This window comes from Pipistrellus hanaki (genome assembly GCF_964339955.1).
Source record: "Pipistrellus hanaki genome assembly, chromosome: 6".
In the NCBI taxonomy this organism is placed as follows: Eukaryota; Metazoa; Chordata; class Mammalia; order Chiroptera; family Vespertilionidae; genus Pipistrellus; species Pipistrellus hanaki.
In genome coordinates this window covers 5,051,369-5,077,677 of record NC_140508.1, presented here as the reverse complement: position 1 = coordinate 5,077,677, position 26,309 = coordinate 5,051,369, and the positions used below count along the sequence as shown (strand labels likewise).

The window sequence follows — 26,309 nt, the reverse complement described above, 5'->3', positions numbered from 1 at the left end:
CCCCATGTAATTAGAAGGATTCTGAGTGTCAGGTAGGGTCCTTGAGCACAGGGGTTGTTATAAAAGTCAACAGAAGCAGGAGAAGTGCTGGTTTCCTGTGTCCTTTGACCCCAGAGCTCGGTTGGACGTGCGCAGCCACACCCATGGGCCCTGTGGGTGCTTGTCCATCAGGATTTCTTTGTAATGGTTTCGATTTCCAAAAAATATTGCGTTAAAGTATTTGTCTTTTTTTGAAAAGAAATACAATTGACTTATAACACTGTATTAGTTTCAGGCATACACAGTGGCTTGCTATCTGATTACATTACAAGGGAGCCCGTGACAAGGCTCTCGACGAGCACAGATGTCACGGCCCTGTGACCTGCTCCATAGCTGGGAGTCTGCGTCTCTAGTCACCTTCCTCGGTCTCCCCCGCCCACACCCCTTGGCCATCACCAGTTTGTCTCTGCCCACGACTGCTGCTGTTTTGTTTGCTCTTTTGTTTGGTTTTTAGAAAATATTGTTCGTGTTGATTTCTGACTTTTAAGTTTCAGCTGCCCGGCTGTTCTGAAAGCAGAAACACAGCCATGGGCCAGGTTGATAGTGTGTGTCAGAGACACATGTCTGTGATGTAGGTGGTGCCCTTGTTCCTCCGAGTGACACACTCCTGCCTCTGAGAGGTCACTGTCCGAGAGCCTCCAGCTTTTCCGCCCGACACTGGCTCTGCTCTGTGGCCTGACCTGTCGCCGCCTCTAAGCTGTGTTGCCAGCACAGCCCTTTCGGGAGCGCTGTTTGATTCTGACACGAACCACTCCATTGGGTAGTTCTTCCAGACAAGGAGGAGCAGTCATGGGAGGGCTGCGGGGCAGGGGCTACTGGGGAGCCTAGGGGCAGTCTAGGGGGTGCACAGACAATGTAACTTATTGGTGGAAGATGTGCCTGAGAGGCCTGGGACCACCAGGCCCCCTGGGGAATGGGCTCAGGTAGGGGGCCAGGCATGGCCTCCCCGCCACTGCTGGCCACTCGCAATGCCATGGCCTCGCCCCTCGGCTCCCCTCTTAAACCTGGAGGAGATGCTGTAAAAACGCCAAGGTGGTTTGCACTTGAACTATACACGAGCAACTTTAACCATCAGACTCAGAGACTTAGTTTCCGCTCCGTTCGGAGACACGAGAGCCGTGCAGTGGGAGTTGTGTGGCTTGTGCCTAAGTGTGCGATGGAGGCGATGATGTGCTGAGACCATGGATGCTGCTGCTGCTGGGCTTGCAAGGTGCTTCCAGGAGGACCCCCAGACTCCGTCTCTACAAGTACCAGAGACTCAGGCCCATGTCCGGGGCCCAGGGCGCAGGCTGCATCCGCTCAGACCGGCAGGGAGCCCCTCTCTTGTCCAAGTGACCACGGAGTGCTGCAGCCCAGCCAGATGACCACCAGCCTGTCCGGTTCCAGACCTTGTGGCGTCAGGAATGTGGGGATGACACTCTGGCCCCAGGCATCGGCCCTGCTGGAGCCCCCCGATGCGTGGAGATGGGGGACATTGGCCACACCCCCAGGAGCTGCTCTCCGTGCCCTTGGGCAGGAGCCGCCACCTCTCCCCTCCTCGGGCCACAGGGGTCGGAGAGTGAGCTCTGGGGAGCTGGGGCTAGGGCTCTGGAGTGGCCCTGCAGTCATTGTGGGTTCCTGCCCCTGCCTCGCCCCGCCCCTGGGGATTCATAAAGCACAGCAGCTCCAGGAGCGGGCCTCTGGGATGGGGCCTGTCCCACCTGGCTTCCTCCGCATCAGGGTTCCTTGGGACACTAAAGGAGACTCACGTTGCCCCAGACATGCCATCCTGGGGCCCTCACCTGGCCCCGCCCTTTCCTCTGCCCTGAGTCCTGACTCCCTGTGCGCCACTAACTCGCTGTCTTCTCCTTTGTCACAGGGGTCCGGCCCGGGCTCTGCAGTCCCCGGCAGCTCCGGCGTGGGAACCCCCCGGCAGTTCACACGACAAAGGATCACGCGGGTCAACCTCAGGGACCTCATATTTTGTTTAGAAAATGAACGCGAGACAAGCCATTCACTGTTGCTCTATAAAGCGTTCCTTAAGTAGCACAGGACCTGCGGCATCTCGTTAGAGACGCCTGGGACGTTTTTATATATTTGCAGATTACGTCTTTTTGTAACAAGCAAATGGGATATTGTTTAAAAAGCAGCCACCTCTTTGCAATGGAACCGTTTTATATTCCTGTTTCTAAGTCAACTCTTCAGTCCGGAAGAAAACAAGTTTCTGTAACAGAGAACAGAGGCCCATGGGTACTCTTAACGGACAACTAAATCCTAACTCATCTTTGATTGAGTGGCCTTCTTGCCAAACAAGCCATATATAAAAGCTGACTGAATCGTTTAGCAAATAATTAGCTGCCCTGTGTCGCCTCCTAGCGGCTTTTACATTATTTGTGCATTTGGTTTTAGTTCAGCCCCACTTACTGCGTAGGTGTGTGTCTGCAAGCCAATGACCTCATTTCATTTATTTTATTTTTGTATCAGTCAGTTGGCAAAGCAAACTGATTTTTAGACTATTTATCCCCCCTCCCCGTTCAGCACTCGAGGAACACGGCCCACCGTGGCCGCTGGGTGTCACTCTCCTGCCTCGCGGAGCCGGCCTGGCGGCTCCCGGATGTGTGGCCGGCATCTGTACAAATGCATTTTATTTGCTATAGTTTGTAAAGCTGTAAAGTTAAAAGAAATGAAAACCTTTTCAGCATAAATATATTTTACTTGCACTGTGTTTTTTAGCTAAAAGTGAAAACTTAGATGAAATAAAATCAAAGTTGAGAAGAATCATCAAAAGACTTTCTCAGTGTGAATCAAGTGTTGAGAATGGCTGGTGTATTTTGTCAGTAATTGTACATATTTTGGCACATAACATGAAACGCCTCTGTAAACTGTAATTATTTTGCTAAGAGACTGTGTGCGAGCTGTGGGCCCTTTACAGATGCCCAGAGCAAGCCCCTTCTTTGTACCTATTTTTTTATTACAAATATACTAATTGGTTCTTTATATTTTCAGAGGTTATTGTATTAAATTGTCTATTGATAGTACTTTTATGACTGTAAATACTTGGCTTTCTCCGTGGGAACCTCACGGTAGACTAATTCGCCAGAGTGGGAGCTGAAAGATCAGTATTTTTTACCGATACCTGAGAACTGTTACGCCTTTTATTTTGTCTTTTAGGAAATCCCGTCTTTCCATTTTTTCATGTAAATTTTGCACAGTTACTTGTTCATATGTAAATATTTTACTTTCAAAAATGAAGTTTTTAATTGCTATTGTTTTATATAGGGTTGAAAGAAAATTAACTCCTTTATTAAAAACAAATTTATCTGTATTTGTTTTGCCTATTTTTCCCAGTTTCCAGTTTTAGCTCTGGCTCCGCTGAGGTGCTTACTTATGAGCCACTTGTTAGAACCAGTGTCTAAGCCCCCGCGGCTCACCCAGCAAGGACTCACCCCCACGGACAGACGCCCACGGTGCAGAGTAAGGCCTTGCAGGCTGAGCTCACAGAGGGCCCTGTGCTGTGTGGACAGCAGGCTCTTGTCCTGCAGATGAGCTGGGGCCCAGCTGGGCTAGACCAGGTAAGGCCCGTGGTGGGCCCTGTTGGAGAGTGTGTGGGCGGCCTGGATGGCCAAGCCCCGGTGAGGACCCACAACCACGGAGGAAGGTGGGGTCTCCTGGTGGCCCCGCCTCCGGTCTGAGGGTTCGGGTAGGACCCCTCCAAGGCTCAGGGGTCACATCCACAGCAATGCACTGCCTCTGGAGCCATAAGTGACCAGTTGTTGGCTTAATTGGAGTTGGTGTCTACTTCTCGCATTAAGTTTAGCTTGTTGGATGGGTCTCCAGCAATATGTGGGCTTATGTGTAAGTCACACTCTCAGTGCGGTACCTGCTGTGCGTGCCGTGGCTGTGCAGCCAAGCCCAGCACATGGGGCGTCCATAGTGGACATCTGCCGTTCAGGTCTTCAGGCTGGGTGTCCAAGGGGTGATCCGTTTCAGGCCCCTCCCCCAGCTCCTGGCTTGTGGCATCTCAGATGGTCCTGGGCTTGGGAAGCACCACCCCTTCACGTCTGTGTGGTGTTTTCTCCCCGTGCGTGTCGGTGTGTCTCTGAATCTTTCCTTTGGATAGCCACCACGAGTCTCAGGGTCACCATGATGTAGCCTCGGGAGGCAGGGGGACTTGTGACAGCCTGTGCTGCCTGGGAGTCGGGAGGGGCTTGGTGCCAGCCGTGGTACAGAACCTCTCGAGCTGCATTCCATAAGCACGTGTGCAGTTTACCGCACGCACGTCTAACACGTCTCAGTGAAGATGCAGAAGTGAATGAACGTGAATAAAAAGCCGAGTTCCAGGGTGAAGACACTTGGCGGTGGATGTGGTGAAGGCAGGAGTGGCAGTGTGGGGAGGGTGGGCGCAAGACCAGAGGGCGGGCATTGGGCCTCTGGGGTGATCTTGGGACCCCTCCCCAGTGCAGGGGTGTCTGTGGGTGGCAGAGGTGCCTCGCCCTGGTGACACTGTGCTGGAGGCCATGGCCAGGAGGCCATGGGGGAGGCTGGGCTAGTGCATTCATCGAGGACATGCAGGGACCCCTTTCCATGATGAGGCCACAGTGACAGCCAGGTGGCAGCATGGGCCCCTAGGACCTGGGCTAACGTGGGGGCAGGGTACAGTGGGAATGGAAGGCAGAAAGGGAAAAGAGGTGGCTTGACATGGGTGGGGGCTGGGGGCAATTTGTGGGGGTCATGGAGGCTCATGGGGGGGCCGGGCACAGGAGTCTGGGCACTCAGGATACATGGGTGGTGGGGCCGGAGGAAGGGGCAGGGCCGTGAGCATTGGATGTGGGGTGCAGGTGGGAATGTGCAGCTGCCAGTCACCTCTTGGAGCTGACTGAGTTCTTCCTGCTCAGGGAGTGGCGCATGGGGTCCGAGTCGGCACCCTGCCCTCCTGAGGATAAGCCAGAGATCTGCCTAGTGGTCACAGGCCCTCCCCCTCACTTCCTCTCCAGCAGCTTCTCCACACCCGTAGCCCTGACCCCAGACTCAGATGATCTGAGAGAACCCAGACCCTGGTTCACTTTGGTGGCGGGAGGGAGAGGTGCAGAGGAGGCTGGGTGGTGGCATTAAAATCTCTCCGTTTTTTCAATGTCAACAATTGTGTTCAGTTCAAAAACGGGCCCAGAAGATAGGTCCCAATCCCCAGAGCCCCTGTGACCTCATTAGGATAAAGGCTCTGAGTGTAAGTTAAGGATTTTGAGGGGGGGCCATCGTGGGTCCTAAATGGAGTGACAAGTGTTCTAAGAGGGGGGCTGGGTGAGGTTAGAGAAGCCACAGGCGGAGAAGACACAGTCCCTGGGCGCCTCCTAAAGGGCCGAGGGACAGGCCAGAGGGTGCTCCCAGGAGCCCCCTGGGTCAGCCCAGTGACACCGGGCTCGGGCTTCGGGCCTCCCGACCTGGGGGAAGAGCGATCTGTGTCACCGCCAGCAGGTCCTGCTACAGCGACCCAGGAAACGCCCACGGTTAGTGCAGTGTTGGGGGTGAGCTGGAGAGAACAAACCTTGGCTGAGGCTGGCCTCCGGGGTTTGGGGCGCAGACCCTGTAAAGTGGGCCAGAGCCCCTCGGCGGCTGGCGTTGCCACTGGGCAGCTTCCTTCGGCAGCCGAGGGGCAGGGCTTCACGTGGCCGCCCGTGGCCGGTGGCAGGGATGTGGAGGGCACACACCACCCCTCCCAGCAGGCCCACCTGATGGGTGTTGAGCAATGGCTCCTGACCCCGGGCCTCATTTCCATGGTGACCATTCCCGAAGTTTAAAGGGAAGGGAAAGACAGGGTGGCGGAAGCAGAGGTCACTCATGGCTCCAGGTGCAGCAAGCTCAACCCTCCTGCCTGGTCCCTTAACATGCTTCTGGAAGTTTCTCTGCCTCCCTTCCCTGCATCACCCCCAGAGTCCCTCCATCGGGATTGAACCCCCTTCTCTTGAGGGACTCCTCCCCCAGCTGGATGACGTTGGAAAGTAAGAGGCCAGTGCTCAGGAGCCTGGCCAGGCCCTGCCAAGAAATTGAGACAGACCAGAGGAAATACTCAGGGGAAAGCACATAGGTGCAAATAGCTGCTTAAGAAATCAACAGAACGATGAGCATGTGAGAACACAGGAGAGTCTGAGGACTCAGCACCCAGGTTCTCCCAGCCTGGCCAGGGGAAGGCCACTGAGAGGAGCCGGAGCTGTGCGCGGCCAAGCCCTGGGGGCCAATGCGCGGCCCTCTCAGCAGGGAGGGATGGGCAAAGTGACTCCTTGTGCTGGAGCTCTGTCCCCACTCTTATCCTTGAGGTTGATCTCCAAGCAGACAGTTTATTCCTGAGCAGTACAAGTTGCTGCTGGCATTTTCTGAAGCCATGGCCACCGGACCCACTCCTGGAGGCTCAGTACCACGGACAGCTCCCCGCAGCCTCCCAGAGCCCAGAGCCGCAGTGGGTGAGTGGGAGTGCTGGGGGCCTCGTGGTGGGTGCGATGCAGAGCACTTGGGTTGGGAGGGAGGGTGGAGGAAGAGACCTGCCTGAAGTCTGCGTGTGTGTGTGTGTGTGTGTGTGTGTGTGTGTGTGTGTGCGCGCGCGTCCTGTCACTTGGCCACACCCCACTCCCTCGGCCCTTTAGTAGGCGCCCAGGGCAGGCCCAGGTTAGCTGGCCACCTAAGCCAGGGCCTGGGTCTCCGCCTGGGTGCCTTCAGGCTGTCGCGAGAGCCCAGTGAGCTGTGGATCAGTGAGTAGCATGTTCGTGGGACTGTGGCCCCCAAATCAGAGTGGGAGTCAGAGTGTGGCTCCCAGTCTCACATGAGATGCTGTGTCCTGGCCTCCAGTGTGGCAGATTTGTGTCCGATAACTGTGGCCAGCCCTCACGCCCACACCCGTAGCCCTGCTTGGGTGGTATCTCCGCTCAGGGGCATTTCCCACTCCCGGGTCCTGCCTTCGTCACCCCCCCCCCCCCCCCCAGCCTGGCCTTGGTTGTCAGGAGCTGGGGCAGCTCCAGGGACCTGTGATGAGCAGCATGCAGGCGGGCAGATGGGGTAGAGACATGTGCATGTGGGACAGAAATGTCCTTCAGGGCACCAGGGTCTGTGTGAGATGGGGCAGGAGGTGGGCACATGCCAGGGGCCCAGAGAGGCAGGTGCCCACACTGCCAGGGTCAGTTAAAATTAGGGTCAGAGTAGATAATTTCTTTCTTAAATAAAACAGCCACAGGTGGACATTCCAGGACTGGGGAGATGGTGCCCATCCAGGAGTAGCCACAGCGTTGTTGTAGGACGTGGCAATCACTATGGCACCTTGACCTGAACCTCGGAAGCTTCTTGCTTGGTCTCCTGATCACAGACTTGGGACAGTGTGGCCACACCCCCCCCCCCATAGTGCCCAGTCCTGAGACACTGGAAACCAGCCCCGCACCCCCCTGCCTCACCTTAAATGCCAGGGGCAGTCAGTCCACTGCTGGCCTTGCTCCGGCCCCCAATCTCCACCCGAGTCCCACTGGCCGGTTGCCTCACCTGCACAACCACCTCACCTTCCTTCGCCACGTTCCCATGTCCACCCGCAAGCCCGTGCTCTTCCTAATCTGATCATGCCGGGCCTCCAGGTCAGGAGACTTTCTCAGGGCTGCTACCCTCCCCCCATCCTGGCAAGGCCTGCCTGGGCTCCTGCCAGGAGATGGGCATTGGACTCGTGGCTGGGGCTGCCCCTGTGGCCTGGCCCACGGAGGGAGGATTGTGTCACTGTGTCCTGGGGTCCTCATGTGCATCTGCCTGCCCCCCGGCATGCCACCCCAGAGCCCCCAGCCAGCAGACCAGGCATCCTTGGCCAGCAGGGTGAGCTGCCACCTGGCGGAACCCCTGGGCACCAGTAGACCTGAATGCCCCTTTCAGGGCTCCATGAGCAGTGGGACCTGCGACCTCCGACCTCCATCTAGTGATAGGACCCAAGAGCAGGCCCCTAGGTCTCAGGGAAGGGGCTTTCCAGCTGGACTTGGGGTTATTTTGGCCAGGCCCCCCCTCTGGGCCAGACAGCCCTCTGCTGTGAGCCTGTGTACTGCCAGCAGACTTCCCCAGGGCCTGGAGCCGGGCCTGGCTATGGGAGCGTCTGTCCCTCCACAGGAGCAGCCACAGCACTCGCTTAGTTGTGCCTGTAAGGAGCTGCTCTGCTCTCACCCTTAAAGTTGCAGGTGCTAACTGTGCAGTAATGATGACCTGTGCTGGGACTGCTGTGCACGCACATCTGTGGCCCAGGAGAGGCCTGGGAGCGGCGCGCCACTTAGTGGGGTCTCCCTGAGGAGGGTCAAACCTCGGTGGTGGCTCTGGTGTGTGGCCTTTGCCAGCTGGCACTGCAGCTCCTCTAGCTCAGACTCAGGCTGGGGATCAAGGGCAGGCTGGGTCACACGGCCGGGCTGGGCCAATCGGAGAGCTTCCAAGGATAGCTGAGCCTGGGGGCTAGGGGTGGACCTGCCTGTCTTTGGGTTCACGGTCTGGGGCAGGGAGGCCTGAGAATTGTAAATGTGAGCCGGTCTCCATGTCTCATGGAGGTTTCTTTGGGGCAGGAGAGGGATATATGCTATTTCCGTTTGTTAGCTTGCATTGGGCATCTAAGAATTTTGACCTATTTAGACACAGTGACAAGGGCCTTCATTTGCACACTTTCCCGAGGCCTCCGTGCGAGGGGCCTGACTATTCCTGTCTGTGTTCCCAGAGCCCAGGACAGTGCCAGGGACAGAGCGGGTGCTCACACACGTTTGCTGAGTGGACAGGTCCCCCTGATACCAAACCCTGCATGCTTGTCCACCCAGCGCCTGAGTGCCAGCCGCCTTTGAACAAGGGGACCGAGACCCCATGTGGCCCACCGTTCCAAAGGGGCCTTTGCTTGTCCACAGAGCAGCGTGGTGCCGGCCGCTCCTGGACAGCGTGTGCCGCTCCTCTCTTGGGAGCGGGACTGGCTGCTGCACTGAAAGACACCGAAAACATCGACGCGTTTCCCTTTTATTCCTGTTTTTGTTTTGTTTTTTTTTGGTACAAAATGATACAAACAACAATACAAAATAGTTGTGCTGTTGACGATTACAAAAGAAGTGGGAACGTTGGTCTCACTGCGCAATGCTCAGAGCTGCAGCGCGAATACATCACACGCCAGTATCTTTCCCCAAAACAACCACAGTCATGCGGGCTGCTACACATTTGTCCTTTTTCAAAAGAAACATGCAAAAAATAAAATTAAAATAAAATAAAAAGAACCCGAATGGAGGAGGAGAAAGGAAAGCAGAACGTGCTCCAGTCCCACAGACTGGGCCCAGCCCAGCAGAGCCCGTGTGCACCGCCCCGGTGAGCGGTGTCTCACCCCTGCCCGCGCGGGGCTGCCCAGCTTCCCGCTGTCCTGTCAGCGCTGACTGGGGTGAGGCTCCCTCCCAGCTTTCACCAGAGCTGTCCTCCCGCGAGCTGAGCTGGCTGCGTGCTCACCGGGGGTGTGGGGTCGGGGCCTGGCACCCTGACACTTTGGATGTGCTGAAGGACAAGAGAAAGCGCTGACCTGCGTGGCAGACATGGCGGCCCTGGGCTGGGTGTCAGCGACCAAGGCCAGGGTCTCCCGACATGCCCCGCAGCCCCGGACTGCCCTGCTCACAGAACAAAACTCCCCCCGGAACCGGCCCGCCCCAGCTCTCTGCCATGCCGAGCCCAGGCCAGGCCAGCTCCCTGCTCGGCCACACCGAAGCTACAAGCTACGTGAGAGACGTCAGTGCTGATTGTATCTTAGCTGATGCTAGCTCGGCCTTGGAGGAGTTCCGGCACGGATCTGGGAGGGGGTGGGCACCGGTCTTTCTCTGGCCCCGGGGGCTGCCCGGGTGGGAGGGAGAGGGCACAGCTTCCTGCAGTCTGGGAGCGGGACAGGCAGGGAAGGCCCCGTGGCGTCCCCAGCAGGCTGCCGCAGCCTCAGCCCGCAGGAGAGAGGCAAAATAAACCTGGAGCCTGGCAGTACCAAGAGGCAGGGAGGGGAAGGAGCTGGACGGAGGCACATGAGACGGACATCCACCTCGGGGCAGAGGGACAGGAAGGGGTGAGCAGGGCGGGGTGGGTTGGTACATGGATGCTGAGAACTGGGCTGGCTGGGCACCGCCATCCCTGAGGTGAACCCCTGGGGGCCTGGGAGGACTCGGGATTTCCGAGAGGAGCCCACAGCTGCCTCAGCTGGAGAGCCACAGTCATACTTAGCACTTCGCCTAAAGGATGCACTTTCCCCAAAGAAACAAAAACAGAGCACCCGCTCACTTCCCACGAGCCCTGATCCCACCACCAAGCTCGACCATGCCACGCTGCAGACACAAGGGCCGTTCTTCACTGGCCCACAATCTGCATGGCAAGGCTCAGGCCGGGGCCCGGTCTCCGCCCCTTGGAGGTCACCCCCTGACATCCAGCTTGTGGCACAGTGACCTCCCTCCCTGGGCAGCCATGGGTGGGTCAGGGACAGAGCCTGCTCGGACAGGCTGCAGCTGCAGCCCAGCGTGGCTCTGGGGGAATGCACGGAGTTGGTGATGAGTGTGGTTTGGGGAAGAACCCTGATGTCCAATGGGACACGCCCATGAGCACTCAAGTTCACCCTCAAGGCCAAAGCTGTTGTGAAAAGAGGGTGACCATGAACGGGGGGAGGCCATAGGAGGAGGAACGACTCAAGGACCCCAGGCGAGGAAGGGGGAACACTTGCCTTGCTGCACCCCAACTTCCCCAGGCTCCTTCCTGTTCCGTTTCCTTGTCCTTGGTCAGCTGGGACTCCCCTCCCTCAGGGGCTCTGATGCCATGTCCTGCCCAGGCCAGGGGCACCCTTCACCCCTCCTCGGGGAGCCTGAGGCGGACCAAGCACAAGGATCCCCCTGAGGGTGCCTGTCTCCTGCCGGCCGGAGGCGCCTTCACAGCCAGGGACGCCCCGGTGCTGCTGCTCACCCCGCACTGATCGCAGCCGGGGTCTCCCAGGGCCCGGGGACACAGCCTGTCGCTATCCATCCTGCAGAACCAAGTCAGACTGGTATTCGAAGGGCGGTCTCGGCTGCTGGGTGCTGACCGGTCCAGAGAAAGGGGTGGCTGCTGTCTCCAGCAGGTGCCACCCAGACGCATCTCAGGGCATTCCGAGCAGGTCCTGGCCGTCATGTGCTCACAGCATGGAGGGCTCCGGTCCCGCAGGGAGGGGCAGGGACAGAGGCTGCCTCGACCCTGGAGTCCTCACAGCCCGGCACGGCTGCACTGTGGGTGCTCGCTGGCCTGCGACAAGGTTGGGTCTGGAGGGGAGGAAGGCTCAAGGCCATGGTTTGGTGAGATGCTGGCTGGCTTCTCGGGACACCAGACTCTCCTGGACCAAAGGTAGTGGGAGCCCAGATGGTGTTCGGGGTGGGGAGCTAATGGTGGGCCAGGGGCACCCGGGGAGACAGCCAAGGACAGAGGTGGCTCCTGGGACCCCACCCCTCAGTTATTTAAGCATCTTGGGAGGGGCGCACAGCTGGGCCACAGGGAAAGCCATGCCCACACAGCGGTTTTGGTCCGGGCTTCGGCGTGCCCGGGAACCCAGCCGCAGGAGCCGAAGCGGGGCCTCCCTGCCCCCTCCCTACCCCCTGGCCTCAGGCACCCAGGGGTCCAGGAGACCCAGACTGCATGAGGCTGTTGAGATTTGGATCCCAAACTATGTTTTCTTTGTAAATTTTGTGAAGCGAGTCACCCACTTTTTCCTTCATAAAAGGCCAAAAGTAAAAAATAAAAAGACACATTCTCCTGATTCCTAAGTTGGTGCCTTCGGAGCTCGGAAGAGCGGGGGTGGGGTGCTGGGCCGGGGCTGGGGGCTTGGCCTGTCTGCTTCAGTCACTCCTGAGTCTGAGGGAACTGACACCTGTACCAAAGGCACTTGTTTTTCAAACAGTGCTTCTGCTCTAAGAGGGTCCAGGCAGGACCGAGTGCCTCTCGCTTCCTTGAGTGACTGTCAGCTCCCGTGATGGGCGGTGGGTGAGCAGTGTCCTGCCGGACAGCTCAGTGTTGGGGCTGGGGTGGGCAGACCCCCTAGCACACCACTAAATGACGTGTCTGCAGGGAGTCGGGAGGACCGCGGCCTCCCCGAGTCCTGCTCCTCTGTCTGTCCGTCTGTCCCTCCGAGTGCTGGTCCGGCTCTGGTCCGGGGAGAGGTGGGTCAGTCCTCGCCGCCTCCGTACATGTCTGCCAGCTTCTTGAACCGCGGCCCCCAGTCGTTCAGGTAGTCGTAGTCTTGGTCCCCGGAGCTGGACGAGCTCAGGGAGCTGACGGAGCCTGCGGTGGAGCCGCTGCCCTCATAGTCGAAGACCAGCAGGGAGTCGTAGGGGGGCGCTGTGGGGTCGTTGTCTGCCGCTCGAAGTCCCTGGGGGTCATGAGACACGGTTAGGTGGAGGGTTTGTGACCTCAGGAACCGGAAGAAGACTAGGGCAGGCGAAGCTATAGGGCCCTGCAAACCATAGGTGCTCAACCAGTGCTCCCTATGATCAACCAAATGGCAGCTCAGATAACCGAGTAGAGCGAGGTCAGAAGCTGTTAGAGGTGGAAAACTCAATGCCAGCATGAGGTAGGAGGGATGGGTGGGGCCATGGCTACGTGGGCCTGTGCTGTGTGGGCCTGTGGCTGTGTGGGCCTGTGGCTGTGTGGGCCTGTGCTGTGTGGGCCTGTGGCTGTGTGGGCCTGTGCTGTGTGGGCCTGTGGCTGTGTGGGCCTGTGGCTGTGTGGGGCTGTGGCTGTATGAGGCAATGGCTGGGCGGGGCATGGCGGGGTGGGGCCTGTGGTTGGACAGGGCTGTGGTTGGGTGGGGCCTGAGGTTGGGCAGAGCTATTGCTGTGTGGGCCTGTGGCTGGGCGGGGCCTGTGGATGGAGTTCAGTCCCTCCAGGGAGGCCCGTGGGTCTAGATTCCATGATCATTGTCACATGGAATGTGCAGCTGAGCTGGCCAGAGTCAGATTTTGAAGTGATGTTAACTCTCCCCATGCACAACATCCGCAATGTTGCAGTGTGGCTGGAGCCCTGCCAGGCGCTACCCTTTGTCCTTGAGTGTGGCTGGCTGGCTGGCTGATGGTGACCCTGGGAGCAGACCCCTGCCCCCTAACCCTCGTCCCCCCGCCCGTGGATGGGACAGCTGGGAGGTGTGGAGTCTATCCTAGCTCTGGGAGGTCCCAGCAGGGTGGCCCAGTGTCCACAGTGATCACTGGCTGGTTGACGCCTCACTGCCCAATCTTTATGACCATTCAGTACTGAATAGCCTGTAGTGTCCATTTTTACTTCCTGGAAGAGTTACTCAAAAGTGGATTGGGAAAAATGCTCAAAGCCACGAATCATCTGAGAGATACAAATCAAAACAACAATAAAGGTATCACCTCACTCTGGTCAGAATGGTTATCATCAACAAATCAACTAACAACAAGTGTTGGAGAGCTTGTGGAGAACAAAGAACCCCCGTGCACTGCTGGTGGGACTGCAGACTGGTGACAGTGTGGAGCTTCCTCAAAAAATTAAAAATGGAACTTCCATTTGACCCAGTGATCCCACTTCTAGGAATATATCCTAAGAAACTAGAAACACCAGTGAGAAAGAATGTATGTACCCCTATGTTCATAGCAGCACAATTTACAACAGCTAAGATTCGGAAACAGCCTAAGTGCCCATCAGCAGATGAGTGGATTAAAAATACTGCGGTACATCTGCACAATGGAATACTACGCTGCAGTAAAAAGAAAACTCTGTAAGCATTTACAACAGCGTGGATGGGCCTGGAGAGCATTATGCTAAGTGAAAAAAGCCAGTCAGAGAAGGATAAGCATCACATGATCTCACTCATTTGTGGAATATAGTGAACAATGTAAACTGATGAACAAAAATAGATCCAGAGACAGAGAAGCATCAAACAGATCTTCAAACCTCAGAGGGAAGGCAGGGGAGGGTGGGCAGGGAGAAGGGGAAGAGACCCAAGTGTATGCATATAAGCATGACCAATGTGAGGGGGGGGGCGGGCTGGGAGAAGACAGTGGGAGAAGGGGACACATGTAATACTTTCAGCAGTAAAGAATAAAAAATAAATTAGACTGCAACAAAAATAGAACAAGGAAACATTTTAAAAACGTGGGTTGGCAAGGCCTATTTCAGGGGTTCCAAAACTTGTGTTACATGGGAGCCAGCGAGCTGCCTGAGCCGAGTTGACTTCGGTCAGGTGTGGGAGCCTCTCTGCCGGGCCGCGGCCAGTGCTGGGGCTGTTCTGCACCGTCTCTGCTTTTTACTGAGCCCACGTTCTCATAACTTCTCTCCAAGTCAGATCCCGGGGGTGTGAGTGCAGCCGGCCCCCTGCAAATGCCGCTGGGAGTGGAGGGAGGGAGTCGGTCCCTCTCCCGGTGCTGCGGGCGGGCTCGGCCTTCTCTCCACACTCCAGGGCCCAGGGCAGGGGCACCACTGTTGGTTGTATGTGTTAATAGGTTTTACCTTTAGGAGGGGCCTGCTCGGGGCCCTCCCCACGGCCTGGGCACCCACCTCGGTGATGAAGTCTCCGATGTCCCCTGGGTGGGGCACCACAGGCCTGACTGGGTACAGGGGCTCGGTGCCCACCGGCCGCTCGTCCACCCGCCGCACCCCGGCTGCCGTGCTCAGCACGTGCTCCGTGGCCTCTGGCTGCTGCAGCTGGCTGAGGTCATAGTCCTGGGCGGGCCGAGAGGAATCAGGGGGAGGCGCGGGCGGGGCAGCAGACAGGGCGCCAGAGAAATCCACTGTCCTGTTCCCTCCCCGGTGCCTTCCCACAACTCCACCTCCTCTCCACCCAGATGCTGACTGTCCTGAAGGCACGTGGGGCCTGTGCCCCTGGCTGCCTCCCCTGGGACCGCTGCCCGTGCTGCTCGACTCCCTCACATATTTCAACTTCGCTCCTCAGGACGCACGGAGCCAGGGCTGCGGTCACCCCTGCTCTGGGCGGGACAGGAAGCTTCAGCGGGGTAAGGACTTGCCCTGTCTCCCGCAATGGCTGTGGTGAGCGCAGGGTCCAACCAGGCAGCCCTGGAATCCCCGCCCAGGCACACTCTCCTGTCACCCCACAGCCCTGGCACACAGGCCTGTCCCTCCCAGCCCCTGGGGTCAGGGAGCAGGGTGAGGCACCCTGAGCTGAGGCAGGGTCCCCTCAGGGAGGAGGTGGTGCAGGTGCACGGAAACTTGGGCAGAGGGCCAGCTGGCGGAGAGTTCCGCTGTCCTCACGGACATGGCGTCTCCCGCTGCGACAGGCGCGCGGCCTCACCTGGTCCTCCTCGCCGCCGCCTTCCTCGTCGTACTTGAGGATGTTGTCCCGCACGTCGTCCTCCGGGTCGATGAGAAGCTGCTTCGTGTGGCGCTCCTTCTCCCGCCGCTTCATCCACACGACGAACAGCAGCACCATGGCTGTGGAGTTTGGGGCGCCATGAGCAGGGCTGTGTGTGCATGTGCAGGCATGTACCATGTGCTGAGTGCACCTGTGTGAGCGTGTTATGCATGCGTGTGCACTGGGACGGATATGGGTGGGCTGTGCACCTGTGAGAGTGTGCACACACTGTGCACATCCACATATGCATGTGCATGCACGCACAGCCATGTACACACCTGTGCACATGGACAGCCCATGTGAACGAGCTGGGATGCATGCATGCTCATGAGTGTGTCTGTGGTGACATGGACCGGTTCAGCGGGCGCTCTGAGAGGTCCCTGGAGGTGGGAGAGGGGGAGATATGGCTGCAGGGCCACCTGGGCTCTGCCTGCTCCTGGCCTGCCTGGGCGTGTGCGCCTGCGTGCTCGGCCATACTCACTCAGCAGGATGACGATGCAGACGAGGATGGCCACGATGGCACCCGCGCCCAGGCCAGCTGCCACCACCGCGCCAAGGGTGGTGCAGTCGCCATTCTCGTCACAAGGGCACACCTTGACTTTGATGATGGATGTGTTGGACAGCGGGGGGTTCCCCGAGTCTGTGACAATGATGGGGACGTCGTACACGCCCGCCTCCAGGTACAGGATGCGCAGGCTGAGCTGGGCGTAGTCGCCTGGCACAAAGCAACAGCATCGCTTTGTTAGTGAGCACTGGTGCTCCTTCCCGAGCACAGCTTCTGGAGGGAAGACTGAGTCTGGCGGCATGAAGCTCTGTCTGTGTGGCGCGCGCGTGCACACACACACACACACACACACACACGAGAATACGCATGTATAGGCACACACATATGTATATACACAGGTGTACTCAGGTACACACACACAAGTATACTCATGTACAAGCACACACAGAGGTATATATATACATGTACAACACATACACACACAGATGCATATGCACACACATGTATAAGCACACAATACACACACGGTATACTCATGCATTCACACATACAACCACATACATACATAGTTATAGTCACATACAAGCACACACATACACAGGTATACTCATGTAAAAGCACACAATGCACACACAGGTATACACACGCATGAGTGCACACAGGTGTAATCATGTACAAGCACTCACACGTACACACACACCGCATCTTACTACGAAGGTTTAAGACGTCAATTCAAGAAAAGACACTCAACACGTGGATGAGGAGCCACCTCCTGACTGTGGAGAGTTTGACCAAATCAGTGGAAGCGAAAGCCTCAGAGGTGGCACGGGGCGGCAGTCCACAGAGGAGACCAATGCCAGGACATGCACGGAGAGTCCTCCAGTGGTTCAGGGGTCCATGGGAACAGGATTTGGGCTGAGATCGGGAAAGTGACTTTCAGTGACACTCAGTGCTGGTGAGGCTTGGGGATCGCTCTCCTGCACGCCTAGAGAAACTGGAACTCGCGTCACCTCTCTGGACGCATTGCACTTGCGTTAGCAGGGTCAGAATTTCGGAACCTTCTCAGGAGCCCACTCCCGGGACATGTATGGGCCGGTGGTCAGCTGCAAGGATGTTGGCGCTGGGATCGGTGAAACGGTGAGAGCCTGGGACGGGCGGGGCTGAGCACTGGAGCACGGCGGGGCCCGGCCCCGAGGGTCTCCTACAGACGACAGGCTAGTACCGCCTGTGGGGCCAGCTCCCTCCCTGCTGCCCACTCTTCCTGGGCGAAGGGCCCCTGGGGCTGCACCCCAGACCCAGCCTGGCTGCCCGGCGCCGGGAGCTCACCGTTTAGGCGGGAGATGGTCCAGTTCCTCCGCACGGCGGCGGGCACGAAGGGCAGCTCGAAGACGTAGGGGCCGACATTGGGGTCGATATCGGCGTCGGCCGCCGTGATGTTGATGGTGGCCAGGCCGGGCTTCTCGCAGATCTGCGCCTCCTTGGGGAGCAGCTCAGGGGCATTATCGTTGATATCGATGAGGTAGATCTGGAGGGTCCCGGTGCCACTGGCCGGCGGGATCCCTGTGGCACAGACACGGGTGACCAGGCGGGATCATTGCTGATACTCCAGGACCAGAGGGCATACCACGGCCCCACCCAGGACGGCCCAAAGCTGCACAGCACCCACTTAACTGCACACGACATATGCACAGACAGAGCAGAGCCGCGGGAGCACATGCCCACACACATACACACACAAACACACACACACACACACACACGCACACACACACGTACCCACAGCTCCCGCAGAGCACAGCTGCAGGAGACAGTGCCCACAGAGCTCACAACCACACTCAGGACCCCTTCCCCAGTTTTCCAGGCTGCCCTGCCCCTCCTCCACAGCGGGACTCCCTGTGGCCAGGCATCCCACGCTCGGACTCATGTCCAAACCAGAGGCCCGTGCATGAATTCGTGCACAGGGGGGTCCCTCGGCCTGTCCTCGGGATCAGGCTGAAACTGGCTCTCCGACATCCCCTGAGGGGTCCCAGATTGCAAGAGGGCTCAGGCCAGGCCAAGGGACGCTACCGTGTATGATCGGGGCTGGGGAGGGATGTGGGAGGTTGGCCAGCCGGAGAGGGACTGTGGGAGGGCTCCAGGGCATGTCCGGCCTGTCTTGCTCAGTCCTGAGCAGCTGGACCCCAGTAGCAAGCTAACCTACCAGTTGAAGCGCCTGCCCCCTGGTGGTCAGTGCACATATTAGTGAGCCGTTGAGCAACCTTAGCATATCATTAGCATATTATGCTTTGATTGGTTGAATAGCTGACCAGATGACAGGACACTTAGCATATTTGGCTCTTATTATATAAGATGGAGAGCCTTAGGAACTGTGTCTCTGGGAAAGGGAGCTGGCAAGACAAATTTGGGATTAAGGGCCTCTGCCCAGCAGGCCCCTCTGCCCAGCAGGCCCCTCTCTAGTGGTTATTCTGCTTCTGCTGGCCTCCATGTGATAACAGGTGCTCTGAGGCCCAAAGTTCCATGGGGCCGCCCCATCCCTTGTGCCCCCCACACTTTGGCCCAGGCTGATGGGACGGTGGGTGCGGGCTGATGGGACGGTGGGTGCGGGCTGATGGGACGGTGGGTGCGGGCTGACGGGACGGTGGGTCCGGGCTGACGGGATGGTGGGTGCGGGCTGATGGGACGGTGGGTCTGGGCTGATGGGACGGTGGGTGCGGGCTGATGGGACGGTGGGTGCGGGCTGATGGGACAGTGGGTGCGGGCTGATGGGACGGTGGGCGCGGGCTGATGGGACAGTGGGTCAGGCTGATGGGACAGTGGGTCAGGCTGATGGGACGGTGCGTGCGGGCTAATGGGACAGTGGGTCAGGCTGATGGGACGGTGGGTCAGGCTAATGGGATGGTGGGTGCGGGCTGATGGGACGGTGGGTCAGGCTGATGGGGCGGTGGGTCAGGCTGATGGGATGTTGGGTGCGGGCTGATGAGATGGTGGGCGAAGGCTGATGGGACGGTGGGTGCAGGTGCCCTCTGCCCTCCAGAACTGCAGGGGGTGGCAACAGTTTCTGACAGCGGCTATGCCTTGTGACAGCTCCTGACCCCGGCACCAACAACCACGTTTTTGGCTGAGACGATGGAGTGTGTAGAAAATATATCCTAGAGCACGTTTCCCCAGTCTTCCAGAAAGGTCACGATGCATCCGCCCCACAGCTCGGACTGCCCTGGGAGCTGTGTGAGCAGGGCCGGGGGCGGCACAGGCAGGTCCCGCTGGCACTGCGGCCACGGAGTCACTGACAGTCGCGTCCACTCTGACCCTGGCGCCGAGCTGCTGGAGAGGAGGCAGGGGGGCGGCTGGTGGTGCCAGGAGGCGGCTCGGGCTGCGGAGCGAGCCTGGGAACTCCCGCGGCTCGCTGTGCCTAGAACCGGCGGGCGGCCTGCTCCGGGCCTCCCCTCCGCCCACTTCCCTGGCTGTCCCTCTGGCCCCGCAGTCCGTGTGACCCGCAGTCAGCTCCTCAGAGCCCTGTTCTGTTTTCTCCCAGCACTTCTGCTCCTGAAATGCCCTGGTCAACTTGTTTCTCACCCGTCTCGCTGGGCAGACTGCCGAGTGTCCCTGTCTGTCTGTCCACTGACAGCACCATGTCCCCTTTCTTCCTTCATAGAAAGCACTGGGCCTTCACTTTTATCTGGGGTCACCCCTGCCTGGTTGGAGGCCACTTTTCTCAGCATCCCTGGCAGCCAGGCCTGGCTTCAGGACTGAGACCTGGCCCCGTGAGCTGTGAGTGCGAGTCCTTGCCTGCCTGCTCCTGCTTCCAGAACGTGGCCGTGAGGGCGGGAGCACCCGCAGCCACACTGGGCCAGGCGGCAGCTCCCACGGACGGGCGTGGCAGAGGGACCAGCTCTCAGGGCTGACCGGGGCCTGCCTCAGCCTAATGGCTGCGGTTGCTGTCATTACTACGCAGCTGCCCCTGGTTCTCGTGGGCACACCGGCCTCTGGAATGCCAGTGGTGCTGGAGGGCGTCTGCCTGTCCACTGACAGCAGGGTCAGGGAGCAGTCACAGCAGCAGCTGTGCTGGCTGGAGCCCCCGGGGTCCTAGGCCAGCCTGCTCGGCTGAAGCATGCATGTGCCTTAGTGGACAGGGGAAGCTGAGAAGCAGTTCAGCCACCACAGGGCTCTGAGGAGCTGACAAACCCGGCCTGACGCCCCATCCCTGGCTCCCTCCCCACCCCTCCTCCTGGTGCCGGCATGAGGGTCGCTGGGCAGGCAGAATGGCGGAGCTCTGAAGGAACGCCGGGGAGGACTGGCCCAGCTGTGCACAGGCACCGGGCACCATGCCTCCCCCGCGGGCCTCCCCTGTGGTGCCGCGGGCCTCCCTCAGCCTGCCTGCCAGGGCCCACGCGTGGGTGACACCGCACCGTTGTCAGCCGCCAGGAAGGTGGCTTCGTAGACGTTGTTTTTGGTGTAGAGGGACTCGCGGTCCAGGACGGCCGCCGTGGTGACCTGCCCGTTGGTGGCGTTCATGCGCAGCCAGCTGGCCGGGTCTGACAGCTTCGAGTACCTGCGGGGGGAGAGGCGGGGCAGCGAGCACTGGGGGCACGGTCTGTCCCGAGCCCCAGCCTGCGGGCCGCCAGCCCAGTCTTTGGGCACCAGGTGGCTTCCAGCCCGCAGGGTCCTCCCACGGGGACAGTGACAACAGCGACTCAGGGCCACCAAGGTGGGCGGGGCCACGTCCTCACAAGGACCCGGGGCAGACACGCGCATCGTCCTCATTCCCAGGTGGAGAACTGAGGCACAGAGAGGAGAGAGGCCAGGGGCAGGCCCAGCCTTTCCGGTCACTGTGTGAGTCAGGACAAGGCGCGGCTGCCCGCCCTGGGCCTGGGCTGCCTGAGCCCCTCAGGAGGGGCACTCTGGGCTCGGTTTCCCCGGCATTCCGGCTCCTCTCCTGGAAGGCGGGGCCCAGTGTGGGAGCCTGCCCACGGGCCCGAGGGGTGCCCGGACCCACCTCACGGCCTGCGGCATGAAGCGGTCGGGGTCCACGGCCGGGAAGGTGGTGAGCAGGGTGCCCGGCGGCGCGCCCTCCTCCAGGCGGAGCAGCTTGTGGTTGGAGGGGAAGTAGGGGGCCTCGTTGACGTCCGTGACCGAGATGGTCACCCCCGCGGTGGACTGGAAGGACATCTGGATCCCACTGGCCAGAGGCGCCTGGTTGGACACCATCACGGTCAGCATGAACGCTCTGTTCAGCTCGTAGTCCACGGCCTGAGAGGAGAAGACAGCGTGTGAGCGGCAAAGGTGCCGTGGGGCTGAAGGGGGGGGAGGGGGGCTGGAGGAGGGGGAGGGGGGTGCCCTGTGGCTGGAGGAGGGGGAGGGGGGTGCCCTGTGGCTGGAGGAGGGGGAGGGGGGTGCCCTGTGGCTGGAGGAGGGGGAGGAGGGGTGCCCTGTGGCTGGAGGAGGGGGAGGGGTGCCGTGGGGCTGGAGGAGGGGGAGGGGGGGGGAGGGGGAGGGGGGTGCGGTGGGGCTGGAGGAGGGGGGGAGGGGGAGGGGGTGCCCTGTGGCTGGAGGAGGGGGAGGAGTGCCGTGGGGCTGGAGGAGGAGGAGGGGGGCTGGAGGAGGGGGAGGGGGGTGCCCTGTGGCTGGAGGAGGGGGAGGGGGTGCGGTGGGGCTGGAGGAGGGGGAGGGGGGCTGGAGGAGGGGGAGGGGGTGCGGTGGGGCTGGAGGAGGGGGAGGGGGTGCGGTGGGGCTGGAGGAGGGGGGGAGAGGGAGGGGGTGCGGTGGGGCTGGAGGAGGGGGAGGGGGTGCCGTGGGGCTGGAGGAGGGGGAGGGGGGCTGGAGGAGGGGGAGGGGGGTGCCCTGTGGCTGGAGGAGGGGGAGGGGTGCCGTGGGGCTGGAGGAGGGGGGGAGGGGGAGGGGGGTGCGGTGGGGCTGGAGGAGGGGGAGGGGTGCCCTGTGGCTGGAGGAGGGGGAGGGGTGCCGTGGGGCTGGAGGGGGGGGAGGGGTGCCCTGTGGCTGGAGGAGGGGGAGGGGGGCTGGAGGAGGGGGAGGGGTGCCGTGGGGCTGGAGGAGGGGGAGGGGTGCCGTGGGGCTGGAGGGGGGGGAGGGGTGCCCTGTGGCTGGAGGAGGGGGAGGGGGGCTGGAGGAGGGGGAGGGGGTGCGGTGGGGCTGGAGGAGGGGGAGGGGGGGGAGGGGGGCTGGAGGAGGGGGAGGGGGGGTGCCCTGTGGCTGGAGGAGGGGGAGGGGGTGCGGTGGGGCTGGAGGGGGGGAGGGGGGTGCCCTGTGGCTGGAGGGGGGGAGGGGGGGTGCCGTGGATTGTCATTGCTGTTGTTTCCCTCGGGCCGCCGCTCCGGGCAGAGGACGGTGAGCGCGTGGCCGCCCACCCTCGCCGGCCGGCCGCCGTCACTCCTGGTCGCCTGCCCACAGGACCCTCCTCCCCTGGGCAGGAGAGACGCAGCGGCACCAGGGGGCAGGGCTGCCGGGAGCTGCCCCGGAGGCTGAGCTGCTGGTGAACGGGAGCCACAGGGGCCTCTTGCTCCATGGCCTGCCGGCCCCGCCTTTCCCTCCAGGGTCTGTGTTAGTGTTGGTGTGGCCTGGGCGCGCCCCCCCCAAAGCCTCCCGTATCCACGAGGAAACAGGCACAGAGAGGGGCCGCCGGGGCCGGGGCGGAGAATGAAGACCCAGTTTGGGACCCAAGAACACATGGCCCTTCCCTGTGGGCTGGGTCCCATGTCCCCGTCACCCCGCCCTCCTGGCCACGGAGGCAGGTGTCGGAAAGGACGGGTCCCCATCGAAGATCGCAACCCGACTGGAAATGCCAGGATGAAACATCCCGCCTCACACACTCTAAGTGCAAACCTCTGAGGCCAGCCCCGGAGGAAATGAAGCCAAAGACGAAAGAGAAATGGGCAAGCGTGGTGCCCACTGCTGAGCTCTGACCCTGACACTGACAGTGGGCTGTGTGCACTCTCAGCTCGGTGTTCCAAACTTTTTTTAAATGTGCACACACAGCTCTGGTTGGGCAGCGTCCCCTGCACCAAAAGGTCACCGGTTCAATTCCAGGTCAAGGCACATGCCTGGGTTGAGGGCTTGGTCCCTTGTAGGGGGCATGTAGTAGGCGGCTGATCAATATTTCTGTCTCACATTGATGCTTCTCTCTCCCTCTCCCTTCCTCTATCTCTAAAATCAATAAAAACAATAAAAAAATTTGCATTCACCAAGATTCACTTGTGAATTTTGACCAATAGTGTCATATACCCACCAAGATACAGTTCACCCCCGGACCCTCCTGCTGTCCTGTGCACCCAAACCCTGCCCACCCCAGCACACTCTGCAGACTGTAGTTTTGGCACCTGAGCCCAGACAGAGACAGCATGGGAAAGGGACAGTATCGGCCTAACCTGCTCCAAAGAGCAGGGGAATGTTCAGGCGGCAGCAGAACAAGTCCTGCCTGGGCACGGAGCCCTGCCCCGGGAGCAGGAGTGCGGGGAAGCCACCCCCAGGTCCAGGGAGTTCACTGCTAACAGATTAAAGAACGAGCCTCAGGGAGGGGCTAGGAGAGTAACTCTGGGGTGTGTGTGTGTGTGTGTGTGTGGGGGGGGGGGTGTGGGCGGGTCAGTCTGCCAAGTCCCTGGAGGTCACATGACCAGGTCCTCGTGAAGGCGGCCTAGGCCAGCAGTGGGTTGGGTAAATCCTTTGTTCTTGGATGTTGGGGTGGATGTCATTTCTGTGGAACTGTCCTGGGGCACGGCCAGGGTGCCTGGCGGGAGGCGAGGTGCGCACCCACCTTCACCACGGTGACCAGGCCCTCGTTGGTGACAGGGTCCGTGCGGACGGTGAAGTGCCCCGAGGGGTCCCCGCTGATGATGCGGTAGACGGCATTCCAGTTTGGTGATCTGGGCTGATCTCGGTCCATCACCGTGAGGTTTGCGACCACGGTCTCCACCCGGTTTTCGGGGACTTCCCCTGCATACTGCAAAGCGGGGAGAAGGGAAGTCAGAATCATCAGAAGCCCAGAGGGGTCGGGAGAGTCTTCACCGCGGCTCAGACCTGAGATTCCTGTGGGTGGGGTCCGCCCACGTTCTTGGTGGTGCCTCCAGGGCGGCCCAGTAAGGCTGGACACACAAATCTGCACATATCACATCCTTACCTGCATGCACACACACACAAACACACGTGTGCATGCCATGCCTCTCTCCTAGTCCCCCTCAGGCTGTTCCCATGTCAACAGAGGAGAGATGCAAGAGCCAGGGACACATGGGAACCAGGTGTGCTTGCAGGACGGGGACAGGGCAGTGGACGGCGGCTCCAGAGGAGAACATTGATTCTGCCCTGTTGGTGGTCCTGACACAGTCCTGGGCTCGGGGTCTGTGCTGGAGACAAGCGGGTGACCCAACCCTTTGACCTGTCACAGCACAGTGAGGGCTGCAAGCCATTCCTATCAGTGTGTGTGGTCCATGTGGTAGGGTAGCTACATGCAGGGAAAGGAGCGTGCGTGTGTGCGTGTGTGTGTGTGTGCGTGTGTGTGTGTGTGTGTGTGTGCGCGCGCACGCACATGTGGGTGTTGGGTGGCCATAGACACCCTGGTCCCTTCCACCTGCCGAGCGTCACTGCTCAGGCTGGCTTCGGGCCTGTCGCCGGTGCTGTTGTGGCCTAGCTCAGAAGGGCCCCAAGTTGTTTCATGTCCAGCTGTCACTGCCTTGAAATTGTAGCAGTGTGTGGACAAGGGGCCCACATTCTTATTTTGCACCAGGCCCTGCAAATTGTGTGGCCAGTCCTGTCACCGTGGAGTGTGCTTCTGAGCCACAAACCTAGAGACGGAGTTTGTACAAATACCCAGGGATTGCTGGTTGTATCCCAGCAGTGAAGCCCCAACAATGACCACTGGGTGCCCTCTGACGTGCCTGCTGGGGGTCATGCCAGCCTCTGCCCATGTGTGGTCTCACTGCTTCCGCAGGGTAACCCTACCCATACCCCTCCTGACTGCAGCGAGAGAGGCTGAGACCCTGGGTGTCATACAGGGAGGGGCCCAGAGTGTCAGTCCCAAGTGCTGGGCATGGCACCAGGGCTGCCTCTCTCAGAGGCTCTGGTCATTGTCGGGGTCACAGGAGGGGAAGGGAGGTGCCCACATAAAATTATTAGCAATAATTTCTCTGATATATCTCCTCAGGCAAGGGAAACACAAGAAAAAAAAACCCAAAAACAAATGTGACTACATCAAACTAAAAAGTTTGTGCACAGCAAAGGAAATCTTCCACAAAACAAAAAGACAGCCACAGGTGGGAGATATTCGCCTCTCATTATCTGATAGGGGTTCCTCTCCAGAGGCACCTGGTGACCCCCTCCCCTGTGGCACATGCCTGGTTTACAGCGAGGTGACCGCCTCTGCTCATGCTCTGGAACAGACAAGCTGCCACTTTATGTCAAAGAAAAGCTGCCCTGTGCCCCTGGCTCCAGGCCTGGGCCTCTGGGAGCTCCAAGGCTGATCGGTGAGCCCCGGGGAGCGTGTCTGGCAGCCAGCTGCTCAGGCCCCACCGTCCGGGCATTTTTATTGTATTTTATATATTTTATTGATTTTTTACAGAGAGGAAGAGAGAGGGATAGAAAGCTGGAAACATTGATGAGAGAGAAACATCGATCAGTTGCCTCTTGCACACCCCCTTCTGGGGATGTACCTGCAACCAAGGTTCATGCCCTTGACCAGAATCGAACTTTCAGTCCGCAGGCCGTTGCTCTATCCACTGAGCCAAACCGGTTTTGGCATGTCCAGGCATTTTTAAGGCTTATTCAGTGGTAGGTTGCAGTTGGCAGCACCATCCAGCACCGGGGACAGGAGCCGAGGTCCCTGCGCCCGGTGGCCCCTCGCAGAGCCCCTGCACCTGCTGCACCAGGCCCTGGGATTTCATAGCCACTCACACGCTGTGGCAGCTTCCTTCTCAGCTTGAGCCACCGAGAGCCTCTGCCTCAGATCAGTTTTGAGCAGCACCGGGCCCCATGAGGCCCGTGGGCGCCTCCATGCTCTGAAGCTGGTTTCCGTCCCTGGGGGTCCTGGGCCTGTGGTTCCATGACAGGGACAGAGCTGCGTGTCCCCAAGTCTGACTCCTTCCGACATTGGGGGTGTGAGGATAAACAAGTCATCTTTTCTGTCAAAGAGCTTAGACAGCCGCCATGTTGGACTGTGTGACTTGGCAGCTGCCATGTTGGCCACACGGCTTGCAGCTCCCCTGGGGGCCGCCATCTTGAAACAACAAAGACCAGCTCTTTGAATTAGCCAATCGGGAAAGGCTGTGCACCTGAGCTCCAATCAAGAGACAGGATACGTGCATCAGGGGTTATAAATCCCGAGCAGACAGCCTGCTTGGTGTGAGCGCTTGCAGACCATGTGCACACCCTTCTACATAGAAGTAAAGATATTCGCCTCACTGCCTGGCTCCCGAGTACATTTTGTATTCTACCAGGACCCCTGACTTGGGG

The 26,309-nt window shown here is 59.7% G+C and overlaps 2 protein-coding genes across 3 annotated transcripts in view; one reads left to right on the top strand and one right to left on the bottom strand.

Annotated features, from left to right (window-relative positions):
• The window catches only part of TAF4 (TATA-box binding protein associated factor 4), a 63,942-nt gene extending 60,599 nt beyond the window's left edge, over positions 1 to 3,343 (top strand). The window contains exon 16 of the mRNA XM_084888989.1: positions 1,898 to 3,343. Within this exon, the coding sequence (XP_084745115.1) occupies positions 1,898 to 2,065 (168 nt within the window). The 3' untranslated portion in view covers positions 2,066 to 3,343. The remainder of the gene's footprint in view (positions 1 to 1,897) is intronic.
• Positions 3,344 to 8,999: 5,656 nt separating this feature from the next.
• The window catches only part of CDH4 (cadherin 4), a 323,280-nt gene continuing 305,970 nt past the window's right edge, over positions 9,000 to 26,309 (bottom strand). For both annotated transcript variants that reach the window (XM_084888990.1, XM_084888991.1), the window contains 8 exons: positions 23,623 to 23,808; positions 20,851 to 21,104; positions 20,264 to 20,406; positions 17,184 to 17,417; positions 15,834 to 16,067; positions 15,293 to 15,432; positions 14,542 to 14,706; positions 9,000 to 12,397 (listed from right to left, as the gene is read on the bottom strand). In XM_084888990.1, the coding sequence (XP_084745116.1) occupies positions 12,194 to 12,397; positions 14,542 to 14,706; positions 15,293 to 15,432; positions 15,834 to 16,067; positions 17,184 to 17,417; positions 20,264 to 20,406; positions 20,851 to 21,104; positions 23,623 to 23,808 (1,560 nt within the window). In that variant the 3' untranslated portion in view covers positions 9,000 to 12,193. The remainder of the gene's footprint in view (positions 12,398 to 14,541; positions 14,707 to 15,292; positions 15,433 to 15,833; positions 16,068 to 17,183; positions 17,418 to 20,263; positions 20,407 to 20,850; positions 21,105 to 23,622; positions 23,809 to 26,309) is intronic.